Genomic DNA, 16,424 nt, shown 5'->3' with positions numbered 1-16,424 from the left:
GTGATCTCTCTGGCTTTCAAAGTATAATACAGAGTTTTCTCTGTATATACCCTCAAGAGTCCAAATTTTATATGAACAGCTATGATATTTCTCATCAGAATAGGAGAAAAAGAAATAAGAATGTGTGTTATCAAGATCAAGGAAAAACAAATTTCACAGTTCCATTAAGCATTAAGGTGATGCAATAATTTAGCCAAACTTATTATTCTTTTTATTTTATAAAGAAAGCTGAGGCTGGGCACAGTGGCTCATGCCTATAATCCCAGCACGTTGGAAAGCTGAGGAGGGAGGATCACCTGAGATCAGGAGTTCGACACCAACCTGGCCAACATGGTGAAACCCTGTCTTTATTGAAAATACAAAAATCAGCTGGGCATGGTGGCGCCCGCCTGTAATCCCAGCTACTCGGGAGGCTGAGGCAGGAGAATCACTTGAACCTGGGAGGCAGAGGTTGGAATGAGCTGAGATCGTGCCACTGCACTCCAGCCTCGGTGACAGAGCGAGACTCCATCTCAAAAAAAGAAAGCTGAGCTGTTAAGCAGATTTGCCATTATCTTTCAATTTGTAGAGAAGTGTGAGAACTGGTTTAAGAATTTGTGATCAGCAGAAAATAGAAATTCTATTTAAACATGATAACCATCCTTCACATCAATTTCCAAATTTGTACTAATTTGAGAGATAACTGGTTAACTTGCATGTGAATTAGGAAATAAATCAGATTACTTTTTTTTCAACTGCTTTATCATGACTTAAAGCAATGAGGAATTTGTAAAAAACAAAATGCTTTTCCAAATTGATCAATTCATCCCTTTGAACTGTTCTTTTCATCTGGATAATTTCTTGATCACTTATCATACCACCAACAGACATATGATCTCTGTCTCTCATTCTTTTTCTCTTTCACACGCATACATACTGACATGTACTCACACACACACAAATGAACACACTCCGTCAGCAAACAAGCTACTCTGATAGTTCTAAATTCACTCCATTTGCAAGTACAAGTCACATTGTCATGAATATCCTAATGATTTGGTTAAGCCATTCCTATGGCCTGTAGCTTTAAGGGGTAGACTCTTTCATTGGCTTCCATGTAAACAACACAAAAATGCGGCCCTCTCCATGTAAGCAAAGACATAACAGAGAGCAATCTGCGCATTTATTGATGTTGAATCTAATTTATGCTGTGAAGTTTGTTATTTAGGAGTGAAGGAAGGTGGAAGGACTTAAATCTGCCGGTGTTCCTGTAACTGAGTGCCTAAATTTTAAAGTTTTATTCTTTTTTCTTTTCTTTTTCTTTGTGTTAACCACTAGACACCCCCTCACACTGCTAGTGCATTTAATTATATGTCTGCTTAAAAGTTCCAGAGACTGGCTGGGTGCAGTGGCTCATGCCTGTAATCCCAGAACTTTGGGAGGCCAAGTCAGAGGGATCACCTGAGGTCAGGAGCTCAAGACCAGCCTGGCCAATGTAGTGAAACTCCATCTCTACAAAAATACAAAAATTAGCCAGGCATGATGGTGGGTGCCTGTAATCCCAGCACTTTGGGAAGCTGAGGCGGGCGGATCACCTGAGGTTGGGAGTTCAAGATCAGCCTGACCAACATGGTGAAACCCCGTCTCTACTAATAATACAAAAATTAGCCGGGCATGGTGGCACATGCCTGTAATCCCAGCTACTCAGGAAGCTGAGGCATGAGAATAGCTTGAACCCAAGAGGCGGAGGTTGCAGTGAGCTGAGATCGCGCCATTGCACTCCAGCCTGGGCAACAAAAGCAAAACTCCGTCTCAAAAAAAAAAAAAAAAAATTCCAGAGACTAAATCTTGAAACAATACAAGCACCTGTGGAAATCTCCCCCACCCGGAGCTTGCTTCAAGGCTGCGGTTGAGCCCAAGATGATGAGATGATGCAGGCCCATTTACCAGATGTGGCAATAACTCAAGATAAGCCACCGGGACAAGCCACACAGATGTACACTGCCTCACCCCTTGCATGGAGGGTACTCCATGGCAAAACTTCTCCTTCTTAAACCCTCGCGTTTCGCTTGGAAACTTGAAGCGGTTCCATTAAGACAAGAGCCTGGACCGTTTTCTCCACGGCTAGCTTTGGTTTATGATAAAGTCACTCTTCTACCATACCCCCAACCTTGCTAACTGGTTTGGCAGGCAGCAAGCAGCTGAACCCGCATTTGCAACATTTCCAACAAGATTTCACCATTAATTTTATTTTTTAAATGTTAAAAAGTTGATATACATATTTTAGGGTACATGTGGTATTTTGATACTTGTATACAATATGTAATAATTAAAAGTAATTAGGATATCCATCACCTCAATCACCATTAATTTGAAAAACCCAGGATACCTGGTGCATGCTGAGGAATCTAGTGTCCCGTATTAGTAGCTGCAGAATTTTTACTGGATGAGTTCTGTGGAGTAATTTTGGTTGTAGTTCTAGCTCTCTAATTCTGAGCCTAGATCCCAATCCTTCTCACTGATTATGGGAGCTAATCCCCATCCATTAAATGAATGTCTTTTGTTCTTAAATTAAAAATAAAATAAAACAAGTAAGTCCAGAAGTAGTGGAGAGGTAGAAGGACTTAACATTTAAGTACTTCAGTCTAGACTCAGATCTGGGTTTAAATCCTGCCCGTGCCCTTGCTTATTTGTACAATATGTATAATAACACCTCTAAGGGCAGGGTCTGGCCTTTAGGAAGTGATAAGACATTGAGGTTCTTATTACCGTTTAGACAGTTAAGGTTGGGAGTAGCCTTGGTAATTACATCCAGGTTCATAAGATACAATTACTTGGAACGGGATGCTGCGTCTTCCCCAGCCAATTAAGCCAATTCAGTAAAAAACACACAGGGCCTCACAGGTGAGAAGGGGATTGTGATGAGCCTTGGAAACCAGAATCAACAAGAAAAGTTCAGAAGTGCGTGCGTGCGTGTGTGTGTGTGTGTAAGACGGAGTCTTGCTCTGTCGCCCAGGCTGGAAAGCAATGGCGCAATCTCGGCTCACTGCAACCTCTACCTCCCAGTTCAAGCGATTCTTCTGTCTCAGCCTCCCGAGTAGCTGGGATTACAGGTGCCCACCGCCACACCCAGCTAATTTTTGTATTTTCAGTAGAGACAGGGTTTCATCATGTTGGTCAGGCTGGTCTTGAACTCCTGACCTCAGGTGATCCACCTGCCTCGGCCTCCCAAAGTGTTTTAAAAGTTGGCATGCAAAATTCTATTTCCAGAGAGTATTGCCACCAGGATATAATCCTAAAGACTACTTACCTGTATCTGCTTTTCATATCTTTGTTTTCAATTTCAGGCCATACTTCTTTTAGGATCTTTTCTACCCACCCATGTCTTTGTTTGTAAAGACATTAGAAACTATTCTCCATGGTGAGCATTCCTCTCCAATGGAATCTTCAGGAAACTGCACTTGTTTTAAGAATTTAGGCCCCAGTGTTTCTCTAGTCTCTGACTATATTCAGTTGCCTTTGATAAATCTGGTTGAAAGTGCCCTAGGACCTGAAATGCATGGCTAATGGTAGCTCCTAGAGTTCAGTGGAACATAAAAAACTTCCCCTTCAGGCTAACTTCTTAATATTCATGTCCTAAATGGGCGCTCCAGGGTGACTGAAGTTTTGTCATATATAGATGCTACTCAAGGACAATTCACACATTTGGATCTTGTTTCAAAAGTAATATCTAGGAGTGACAGAGTTAGTTAATAAAATATAAGATACCCAGTTAAATATGAATTTCAGATAAAACAAATAATTTTGTAATATAGGCATGTCCCATACAATATTTGGAAACTTCATGGCCCAAAAGTGGAGCTGCCAGAGCTTTGGGTTCAGTCTTTCCAGAGCTTTGTAGTTTGCCCATAATAGTCTACAGAATTTGCTTGACCAGGATTTGCAGGATAATTACCGGAACAGAGCTTCCCTACACAGCAGTCTAGCATCTACACCGAAGTCCTAGTTGTGTGATATACTGATAGAAATATACTGTATATTTCGTCTTCACCTGGCTCCTGGACAGAACTTCTAAAACCCTCATGACTTCTTAAGTGATAAGAGCCATAGTAGTAATAATAATATTTGTTTTTTGTCCTCAGCTTCTGAAACAGCTCAGAAACAATAAAGGTGAAAGGGGCATCTTTTGTTATTCAGAACAAGCCCCTTTCAACTACACTTGAGCTTATGTTAATGAGGTGACTTTTAGAGAATGGGAGGCTGGTTGCCAAGGGAACCAACCTTGTGATTAGGGTTGGCATTTTGAGTCCCAACAACTCACCTCCAGGAGGGTAGAGAGGCTAAAGGTTGAGCTAATCACCAATGTAATGAAGCCTGCATAAAAACCCTACCCAAAGAAGTTCTGTCTCCACAGGGACAGAAGCTCTTGTGCTCGGGACCCTTCCAGACCTCACCCTATGTATCTCTTGATCGGGCTATTCATTTGTATCCTTTAAAAATATCCTTTGTAATAAATTGGTAATGTCAAAGACGTTTGAACCAGAGCGACTTCATCTTGAATAGGGGATGGGTAAAATAAGGCTGAGACTTGCTGGGCTGCATTCCTAGTAGATTAGGCATTCTTAGTCACAGGATAAGAAAGGTTGCCACAAGATACAGGTCACAAAGACCGTGCTGATACAGGATGTGGTAAAGACGCCAGCCAAAACCCACCAAAACCAAGATGGCTACAAAAGTGACCTCTGGTCATCCTCACTGCTCATAATGCATCAGCATGCTAAAAGACACTCCCACCAGTGCCATGACAGTTTACAAATGCCATGGTAATGTTGGGAAGTTTGCTTACATGGTCTAAAAAGGGGAGGGACCCTCAATTCCAGGAAATCCCTGCCCCTTTCCTGGAAAACTCTTGAATAATTCACCCCTTATTTAGCATACAATCAAGAAATAACTATAGGTATACTCAGTCAAGCAGCCCATACCACTGTGCTCTGCCTATGGAGTAGCCATTCTTTTATTCCTTTACTTTCTTAGTAAACCTGCTTTTACTTTATGGACTTGCCCCAAATTCTCTCTTGTGTAAGGTCCAAGAACCCTTTCTTGGGGTCTGGATCAAGACCCCTATCTGAGCAGTAATAGTCAGTAAATTGTTTCCCTGGGTTGTACAAGTTATCCTAGCATATTATTGAACCCGAAGAGGGAGTCATAGGAACCTCCTATTTGTATCCAAGTTGGACAGAAGTTATGGGTAACCCGGGAACCCACTACTTGTGACTGGCATCTGAGGTGTGGCAGTTTTGTGGGACCGAACCTTTAACTTGTGGGATGTGGCTACAATTCCAAGTAGATCATGTCAATTGAATTGAACTGTGGGACATTTAGTTAGTGTCTACAGGGAATTGGAGAACTGCTTGTTACAAAAAACATGTACACTTGGTCTCAGAATGTCAGAAGTGTTGTGAGGGTAAAGGAGGTTTTTGTTTTTGTTTTTGTTTTTCATTTAGCTTGTTAAATAGATGCTCCCAGAGTCTCCATAGTATTTGTCCTACACCAACCCCACCTCCTGCCATTCCCCAAGGAACCTCTGAGTCTTTTCATAGTTTAGTAAGTAAAAGATGAATGGCCAGCTAAATGAGGGGACTTAGTAACAGCCCTAGCCTTAACATCAGTGTCCATCCTGACTCACAGATGCCAACTCCCACCAATTATTTCAAGTACGAAGTGTTTTACCTTTCATCACGTACTAATGAGAGTCAGTGTAGCCACAGAAAAAGCTTAAGAAAGTAACATCCTGATGGTGACGCTTCAAGTCAGGTTTAAAACTGGAAGCACGGCAGTGCTGGTCCAATGTCTCAGGCTGATCAATATATTGCTTAGAGTCCAAAGCCCACCAGAGGAAAGGAGTTTTTGTGAGCTGCTAGTCATTAATAGCAGGCTAATTTCTTTTTCTTTTTTTACTTTTTTATTTCTGTAAGCTATTGGGAAACAGGTGGTGTTTGGTTACATGAGTAAGTTCTTTAGTGGTGATTTATGAGATTTGTACCCATCACCCAAGCAGTATGCACTGCCCCAATTTGTAGTCTTTTATAGGATACACACATTTGTTCTAAATAAGTAGAATCCTTTCAGGTAGAAATCTTACCTAGAATACCAATATTTAAACATATAGGAGTCAAATCACACTGTCCAAACAGGGGAGAAGGGCTTGAGGTGAGGACGGAAACACAGGGCCCAAACTATAAAAACTGTTGATTCAGAAAATAATCTAAAGAAACTATTTTAGTTTTGTAATTCTGATTAATGAAAAACTAAGCAACATACTAATATATACTTTTTAATTACACAGTATTTATATATACAAATATATTTTTATATATCACACATATGTATTTATACATAAATATATTAAAATTATACATATATACATATGCATAATTTATATATCTATATATGTAACATATAATATATAAATATATAAAACCCATAAAAGGATTGTTCAGGAAATAGACATTTTTCATCTAGTGATAAATACCAAAAACATAAAAATACTTATAGAAAAAAATCCACCTCCTAGAATTTTATCATAAGGAAATAGTCCTAAATAATGGGGGGGAAGGGTATAGGAAAAATCGTATTTGTGGTCACGCTATTTTATTTCCAAATAGTGGTCCTATTCCAAAACTGGAAACAACTTAAATATCCAATAACAGAGAAATAATTAAATAAATTTTGGCGTATCATTTCGTGGAATATTAATCACTTAAAACACATCTATAACGAGCTTGCAACAGCCTGGATAAGCAGTGTAAGAGTAATTGTTCGAAAAAGAGAGGAGGAGACCAGGTGCGGTGGCTCATGCCTGTAATCCCAGCACACTTTGAGAGGCCGAGGCAGGCGGATCATGAGGTCAGGAGATCAAGACCATCCTGGCTAACACGGTGAAACCCCGTTTCTACTGAAAATACAAAAAATTAGCTGGGTGTGGTGGCAGGTGCCTGTAATCCCAGCTACTCGGGAGGCTGAGGCAGGAGAATCGCTTGAACCCAGGAGGCGGAGGTTGCAGTGAGCCAAGATTATGCCACTGCGCTCCAGCCTGGGCGACAGAGCAAGACTCCATCTCAAAAAAAGCAAAAAAACAAAAAAACCAAAAAACAAAAAACAAAAAAAGTAGGTTATAAAATCTGGAATGCTTTTATGTTTTAAAAAAAAAACTCTCATTGAAAACCAAACCATACTTAGTGAAAAAATACAAAAAAAATTTATCAAATTGTAACCGCCGTCTTAGCTGCTAAGATTATGAGGTTTTTTTTTTCACTGTAACTCTGTATTTCAAATTTTCTATAAGGATTGTGTAGGATTTTTATAATTGTAAAAAATTAAGTAATCATTTAATTTACACAGGAAAAGGAAAACCAGAAATACACAGTTTAGCCAATTTTAAAAAACACATAAACACAGTATTTTTTAAAAACACAGAAGAAAAAGAAAGTAGCTTTTAAAAATCTACTTCTGCACTTTTACACTGTAGGCCTGCTGTTTGCGGCAAATGCAACTTAAAGTAATTGACCAACAGATGTCACTGTTACACTTCCTACTTTAAGCATATCTCTCAAGACGCACAACTTCACATACGGGAACAAAACCAAAAACTTCACTAATTCTCATGTCATCTCCTGCAGGACTGCAGCTTTCTCAACTTTCAGCTTCATTTCTAAACCTCCTTTTATAATATCTGGAATGTTGAATGCTGTTCTAAAATGACATACAGTGACCATGGTTTTATGGTATGAAAAATACAGGGTTCTCCTGCTCTTTGACTGCCACCCATGTGAACATCACAGACTTAACCCACACTCGTCAAACACATGGTTCCAGGTCTGAAAGTAATGAGCTGGAGAACACAAGATTGTCAATAGGCATTAAAGTTAACAGCTAAAAAAAGAAAAAGTGCTCCTTAGATTTCTGGTGCTCACCTCATCTGTGACAGGAAACTGGATGGGTAAAGAGGGATTGCAGAGAATCACAATAATCTGGTCCATCCTATCAGGCCATCTAAATGTGGAATTAGGTGAACCCCAGACCAGTGCTTTCTAAGGAGGAGTCAATACTTCTGTGTCAATGAAAACAAGAATGAATAAGAAAGGAGAAGGTAGCTGGATGTGGTGGCTCACGCCTGTAATCCAGCACCCTGGGAGGCCGAGGCAGGGAACACTTTGAGGTCAGGAGTTCGAGAACAGCCTGGCCAACATGGTGAAACCCCATCTCTACTAAAAATACAAAAATTAGCTGGGTGTGGTGGCTCACGCCTGTAAGCCCAGCTTCTCAGGAGGCTGAGGTGGGAGGATCGCTTGAACCTGGGAGGCAGAGGTTGCAATGGGCCAAGATCATGCCACTGCACTCCAGCCTGAGCAACAGAGCAAGACTCCATCTCAAAAAAACAAAACAAAACAAAACAAAAACAACAACAAAAAACAGAGAAGGCTATGTTTTTTTGAACTAAAAGTAGATCCATCATTTGATGCAGCAATCCAACTACTGGGTATCTACCCAGAGGAAAAGAAGTCATTATATGAAAAAGATACTTGCACATGCATGTTTATTAGCAGCACAATTTGCAATTGCAAAACTACAGAACCAGCCCAAATCCCCATGAATCAACGAGTGGATAAATAAAATGTGATATATATTTACATATATACATATACATATATACACATATATATACACTAATACATATATACACATATATACATATATACATATACATATATACACATATATACACTAATACATATATACATATATACACATATACATATATACACATATACATATATACATATATACATATATACACACACACATATATACATATACCATGGAATACTACTTGGCCATAGAAAGGAATGAAATAATGCCATTTGCAGCAACCTGGGTAAAATCGGAGACTATTATTCTAAGTGAAGTAACTCAGGAATGGAAAACCAAACATTTTATGTTCTCACATAAGTGGGAGCTAAGCTATGAGGACGCAAAGGCATCAGAATGATACAATGGACTTTGGGGACTTGAGGGAAAGTGTTGGGGGAAGCGAAGGATAAAAGACTACACACTGGGTACAGTGTACACTGCTCACATGATGGGTGCACCAAAATCTCAGTAATCCCCACTGAAGAACTGATTCATGTAACCAAACACTACCTGTTCTCCAAAAACCTATTGAAATTTAAAAAATTAAAAAAAAAAACTGCAGAGAGGTTATTAAAAGTGAACAAAAACTTTAAAAAAGAGAAAGGAGGTGATTATGTTTTTTAAATGCATCATCCTATATTCTGCAGATTTTCTGCCAACCTAGTCACCTGTTATTTGAGCAGCTGGAGAGAAAGGTTCATGAATATGGAAGGAAGGCAGGGTATTTGGATTTCACTTGAGAATCCAGAGCATATCAGTTGGCTTTACATACACTATTGACAAATTTTTAGTAAAAGGATATTAAGAAGTGACTTGCAACCAGTGGGTACTCCCACAATGAGAGATTTAGGCTGCAAAGCTAATGAACAGAGTGCTCTGAAAACACTCAGGTAAATGACAAACACAGTCACTTACAGACAAGTTGCTACTTTCTAGTGTACAAATTTCAGATCACCAAGATGCATCTTGATTTTCTGCAGCCCACTGATTTTTTTAAACAATGATCCATACATTAAATGCAACTTTATATACACAATTTACATTAAATACGTATTAAATGAGCCTCTGTTGACCACAAAGAACCACAGCACAATCAAAGATTTCTACTTACATGGAGATCCAAGTGCAACTCACTCCTGTTTGACTTCTCCCTTTCCTCATGAAGCAAAAATGGGCAGGCTGGTCCCGCTCTGTAGCCCAGAACCCACGCACCTCCATCTCTGTTGGGAAGGTCTTTAGGTGTCTGCTCATTGAAGCCATCCCAGGGAAAGCCCTCAGAGGAGATACCTAAACAAACACAGAGAAGGCCATCAGTGACATGGCAGCCAAATAAATAAATAAAGCCATATTTGGGGATCTCCTACGTAGACTTCTGCATACTAGCTCTTACTTTGCTTTCTAAGTTATATTTTTAAGAGACTGCTTTCCTTCCAAAGTATTTCTCCCGACAATTGCTAGATCACACCAACAAAAATTTACAACATATGCCCTCATGCCCAATTTGAAAAGGTAAGTCTATTGGCTGTACTCTGTGCCCCATATTGTTGCTTACAGGTTGCATGGGTTATTCTATCTCAGAATGAAATCAGAGGAGCTGGGGGACAGAAGTCAGGAGGTCTGGCCTGCTGGCTTTCCTACAGTTCCTAAACAGTGTCATCTGCGCCAAGTCACTAATGTGTGTGTTCTCCAGGGTAGGAACTGTGCCTTGTTCATCTTCATTTCTGGAAACAGAATCATTATGCATGGTGCATATTGGACTTGGGTCAGTTTGTTGAATGAGTGAGTAGTGCATGAGAAACCTATTTGGGATTCGCTTTCGTCATCTCTAGAATCAAAGGTATTAGTCTAGCTTATTCTAACCTAAACGGTAGGCAAGTAATAATAGGATGATAATCATTAACTATGTGGCAGACACTGTTTTTAGCTCTGTTCAATTTTTATGACAACATATAGTTAGGTATCATTAGTGTTCTCATTTTAAATGGGGAAACTGAAGTACAAAGAAGTTAAGCAATTTGCTTAAAATCATAAAATCAGTAAATGGTTAAGCTAGGACTTGAACCCAGGCAGTTAAACAATAGAGGGCGGTGCTTTTAATGACTACACTATGGCCTCTGCCTGACATTCCATTCTTAAGATGGCAATATGTATTCTACAACAAAAGGATTTTACGGTCAAATAAGTGTGAGATAAGGTACAGACTGTATCTCTTAAAGAACCATGATTCATGCTAGCATATTAAAGACCTTGGGATGTCCTTTAGTATAGAAAACCTAATTCTCTATAACAGCGTTTTCCAACCTTATTTGACCACAGAATCCATTTAAAGGGACACCTGCTAAACATGTCACAAGCCACTTAATGTTGTACTGGAACATAGTTTGGAAAATACCAGATTAGATCACTTCTAATGTTTCATATAGCACTCAAGTTCCTAGTCCTCTTTTAATTCCTGGTAAGCAACCTTGGCAAAATTTTAAGCAACTAGGCAGAAGTTAAAGGTTTAGGCTCAGTGTATTTTGCAATAGAGATCACTGTTGAATATATGATAGAGTGTTTATTACACATAATCCGTGTAAGAGTCTATTTGGCAGTCACCCAAAGCCAACCAATGGCTTCTACCATGCTGAAACCTGACTTACACGAAACTAGAGCTGAGAGTAAGTCACCTCAAAAAGGAAGTGCGAGATAGCATGCTTATATTAGAGTAGCATTTTAGAAGGAAGAAAATTTGAAAACAGCTAAGGTTTGGCTGTTGTTTGCCAGTTTGGTTTATTAGTTTTCAATCACACTTCGGAGCGAAAAATGATGCAGGTCACAGTGTGTCTACAGTTGCCCTCTAGCAGGCTGTTCACAAAACACCTTTCTGCAGCCACTGAGAAAAATGAGAGTCCAGGGCTTCCCCAGTCTATGCTCACCCCTGCAGACACAGTCGTCTAGAAGAGTATACCCAGGCTCTTCCTTGATCTGGGCCAGATGCCTTAGAACAAGAGCTGCCTTTCCAGTCAATCCCCTTGCTACCCACTGTCTACAGACAGTCTTCTGGGCTTTCATTTAGAGTCTCATGTGCTTTGGAGTGAACCACTTCTAGTCTCAAGACATAGGAAAGAACTAATGCCTAAAGGAAACTCAGGGAGAAGGCACTCTGCTTAGCACCTTTGCTTTATGCTCACGTTGACTCTGAGGAAGATAGTACTGCTTATATTTTAAGAGATGAAGAAATTAAAGCTCAGACCTCCTTTAACTTCTGTTTATATGGCTCATCCTCCTCCTGGACTATTTCTCTTCACCTTTGGCATAAATCTTTTAAAATTTACAGTATACTCTCACTGTACTACCTCATCTTCCAAGATGTATTGGTTACTAATCACATCCCTCATTTTAAATCCCTCCACCTTTCATTTTTCTTTTGAAGTAGCTGCTGGCTTTGGGTAAAGTTTGCACAGAATAATAAAACAATATAAAACATAACATATATAATATATATCACAAAACACAATGTACAACACCTGAGGTAAGACGTCTGTATCATCAGAGGCACATTGTCTGGTGAGTGTAAGTTCATCATTTAGGTACAAGAGAGTGAAACATTCCCATGACAACAAGGATTTGGGGTCCTTGATGAAACACACATGCATGCATATTTATGCAAACACACATGCAAACCCCTCACACACCTGCAGTGGCTATCCAATACTGCATTAATGAGGTGAGGTGTGCAATCCAATTCACTCTCTATGCAGAGGAAAAACAATGTCAAGGTGAAAGTTATCTTCTTTCTGGAAATGGTTTTAAAGAGTTAATTTCTAATACCTAAGGTTTAACCAGACAATATCCCTATGAAGGAAACATGCAAGGTAAAAACCATGATGCATAATAATTTTGGCAAGAATCATTTGGACAGAAAAGGACCATAAGTAACATAAAACTGAAAATAAGTAACATAAAACCATATTATTCTCAAAAGTCTGACAAAGTAGGTTAGGACAAATGACAAAGTCAACATTCTGACGACCATAATGTATTTATAAAATAATTTTGGAATGGAGAGTTTTAATAATACAAACAACTTTTTTAGTCAAAAAGCACGTCTATATTTATTAAAATGGGTAATACCCAAACTAGTCTCTCCAGCTGAATAAATTTAATAAAAAGAGAAGAAAATCATCCGAAATTAGATAAATATCTTCTGTCAAAACAGTCAACTGTCATTTAATTTTCTGACACAAATAGATTTGGGGGTGTTAGATCTTTAGAGAATATTTTGTGAAAAACTGAATCAGTCGTATCAGTTTAAACATGTGTCTGTCCCTTTCACGTGCATATTACAAACCTGTTTTGTACTCAGTATTATTTTGTTTCTCAAAGACATTTCAACAGTTTGATCGATCACACATACACACACAGGTTATTTGTACAGCTAACCACAGTTAATACAACAAACAGCACAGTCACAGTAAAAGTAGGGTGACTTACCTTGGAACCACTTTGAAAGTCTGTGCTTTTCAAAACCATTCACATGATGAGCTGCACTTCCTGATGCTAACCTACAACATCAGACTGAGGTTTTGCTGTCAATTATCAAAACAACAGAAGGAGACAGAATGGAAAGGTAATAATATGCCATTTAAAACAGGAGGCAGTGTCCACAACTCATCTTTCCAAAACGGAATCAGTCTGTCCAGCAGGGGTACATTGGATTATTGTTCCCACTGTTTCACTCCCTCCCTGCAATATGATCAGGCACCCATGGCCTTTTCTGGTATATTTCCCCTGCCACATGACTTGCTTTGGCCATCTAATGTCAACAATGTGACAGTGTTCTAATCAAGGCCTTAAGACACACGGTGTGTTTTCATGCCCCACCCTGTGCTTCTGCCCTCACCATGAGACGAACATGGTCCTCGGGAGCTTCGAATGAGACATGGAACGTCTGACCCAGGCACAGTTCTGCAAGCCTAGAGCCAAGCTCAGTCAAACCCACGCCCAATCGAGTGAACCTTAGCCAACCCCCAGGCCAGTGTGTAAAAACAATACATATTTACTATAAGCCATTGAGATTTGGGGCCTATTTGTTGAAATAGTTGCCTCATACACTATCATGTCTGCTCCCGCTAGAAGCACTGTAATTATTAAAGACATTAAACCTTTTCAGCTGAAGGCTTAAACACAACAGTGTTTTTATTTTATAAGTTGTACTGAAAAAAATTATTCGATGTACTGCAAGGATTTGAAAAATCAAGTGAAAACTCATGGCACACCCATTTACTCATTCATACCAAGATTCATGCACAAACTACATTTTATTAAAAAGTTATTTACCAGATACTGTCTTTAATCATCTAAAGAATATACATATAAAAATATACCAATTTCCTAAAGGAAATTGTGAACATACTATATAACCAGCAGATCCGGACAAAAGTCCGTAAGGGACAAAATTACAGTGACTTTTAGGCTGTTTCCTCTAATTCTCCCATCATACCAAGCCCTCACTTGACAGCAATGATGAAGTGGTTATGCATCCAAAAAGAAGAGAAAAAACAAAAACCCTAAGCTTAAAACTCTTCTGAATTTTAGCTCCTGTGCTGTAGTACCTAAGGCCATTCATCATACTTGACATAAAATAAACCCTATGAGGTGAAGTTTTCTCAGGTGTGAATATCAGAACTGATATGTACAGGTAGACAGGTTGTCTTCCATTATGTTATTCAAACGGGTACTTACAAGCAAGAAAGACAGCAATCTAGATGTACAGCTAATGGAAAGTGACACTGCTAAGTGCTTGTGGAGTGGGTGTGTGGCTGTGTGTGTAATCACTCATGTCTGTATCTAGGAAGACAGAGCTGTGGCAAAAGTATAGTCTCATGGCTGGTATCTGTCAATTAGAGATCAATGCTCACTAATGCAGCCGCCCCCATTTTCATCCTCAGCAGTGTTAAATGACACAATGTCACCAAATCAGCTAGGTAGATACAATTCTGAGAAGGTGTGGTATCTATCCACCCCAGCCTCTAACTCCTCACTGGAAGTATGTGGGGAGAGAAGCGATGAATGAGCAAAGATGGACAGGCGGAAGGTGTGGCCAGGCAGAGAAAGGCTGATGGCAAATCAAAAAGTAGCAGAGAGTGGGGAGCAAGCTCTGTCAGTCTGAGCATCAATGAGGAAATCATCCATAGCCATCAGGCAACTGCAATGTAGTTTGTGTTTCTAAAATCATGCTTAAATTCAAATAAAATAAAACAAAACTTACAGTTGGAAGGAATCTTGTATATCTCCCCACCTACATGCTCATTTTATAGTTGAGAAAACCAAAACCCATGAAGATTGCAGTATTTCCAACATGCCCAGCTAGCAGCAAAGGCAGAACTAAAATCTAAGTTCTTTATGCTATTTAGAGAAAGATATTACTGCCAGTCTCCAGACGAGAATATTGAGGGCTGACAGAGAAGTAGATGTGAACAAGTTAAGAGCATGGGTACAGGGCTTTAACATGTGGGCTAAATTCCTGGCTGTGACCTTTACTAATTATTTGACCTTGGTGAAGTTACCAAAACTCCCTGAGTCTTTTTTCCCTCATCAATAAAATGAAGATAATAAGAATATGCCTAATATTGAACTAGGCTCACAATTATTTTCTTTCAGAAGACTTTTCCTGGGCTGGGGGATAGATAGATTTGATGGGAGAAGCAAATAATTTCCTGCTTTAAGTAAAGAAATCTATATACAATGAGGGCATATCCAACATCACACAGTCATGTGAAAGGCTATTTTTTTTTTGTCAGAGAAGATAAGGAGAATAACAATAAAGCTTATAAGAATTCAGTTGCACTCTAGTGCAGCAGATCCTAAATCTGTTCATGTTCCAAAAATAGAATTCACGTCATCAAATGCAACAGCTCCAAGTAAGTGGCTGATCATCTCTGGAAACAACAGCTCCTCAGGGTCATTCATAGATACCCTATGATACTCCTTCCCAGAAAGTCAAACATAGGAGCCTAGAGCCATGAATGGAACTATTTATAGTCATGGCTTTAAGTGAAATAGCATTTTAAGGAGGTATATAAATATCTCTTATGATTATTGTATTAACCTCCTTCCACGGTTTTCTCCTGTGAAGAATACTAGTTGAGGGGTGTTTATTACTCAGGCTAGGAAACTTATCTGTGGCCACAGTTACACTGGATATTTTAACACTTGAAAAACAGGCACAAATGATGCTAACAATGGATAGAGCACCTAGATAAGGTTTGATGCAGAAAACATCAAGGAAAGAACAAATTTAGGAGGTTGTAAGATTCACTGAGACATTAAAAGCCTCTGTCTACTCTCAGATGATAAATGCTCAAAACATTAGATGTTAGTACTTCAAATACTTAAGTGATCAAAAAGTTTTAGTATGTTTGGTTATAAAGAATATGACCAGGTACAGTGGCCCACCCCTGTAATTCCAGCACTTTGGGAGGCTGAGGTGGGCAGATCACTTGAGGTCAGGAGTTTGAGACCAGCCTGGCCAACATGGCGAAACCCCATCTCTACTGAAAATACAAAAAGTAGCTGGGTGTGGTGGGAGGTGCCTGTAATCCCAGTTACTTGGAAGGCTGAGGCACAAGAGTTGCTTGAACCCGGGAGGCAGAGGTTGCAATGAGCCGAGATTGTGCCACTGCACTCCAGCCTGGGCAACAGAGTAAGACTGTCTCAAAAAAAAAAAGAAAAAGAAAGAATATACTTGCTTGTTAACAAAAAACATGTAT

At 39.4% G+C, this 16,424-nt stretch overlaps 1 protein-coding gene across 1 annotated transcript in view; it reads right to left on the bottom strand.

Annotated features, from left to right (window-relative positions):
• The window catches only part of FMN1 (formin 1), a 429,632-nt gene that overhangs the window by 312,046 nt on the left and 101,162 nt on the right, over window positions 1-16,424 (bottom strand). Inside the window, exon 3 of the mRNA XM_030814363.1 lies at window positions 9,782-9,957. Within this exon, the coding sequence (XP_030670223.1) occupies window positions 9,782-9,957 (176 nt within the window). The remainder of the gene's footprint in view (window positions 1-9,781; window positions 9,958-16,424) is intronic.

The sequence above is a fragment of the Nomascus leucogenys genome, chromosome 6 (genome assembly GCF_006542625.1).
Source record: "Nomascus leucogenys isolate Asia chromosome 6, Asia_NLE_v1, whole genome shotgun sequence".
In the NCBI taxonomy this organism is placed as follows: domain Eukaryota; kingdom Metazoa; phylum Chordata; class Mammalia; order Primates; family Hylobatidae; genus Nomascus; species Nomascus leucogenys.
The sequence above is the reverse complement of the archived record's forward strand: the minus strand, read 5'-3'. Positions and strand labels throughout refer to the sequence as shown.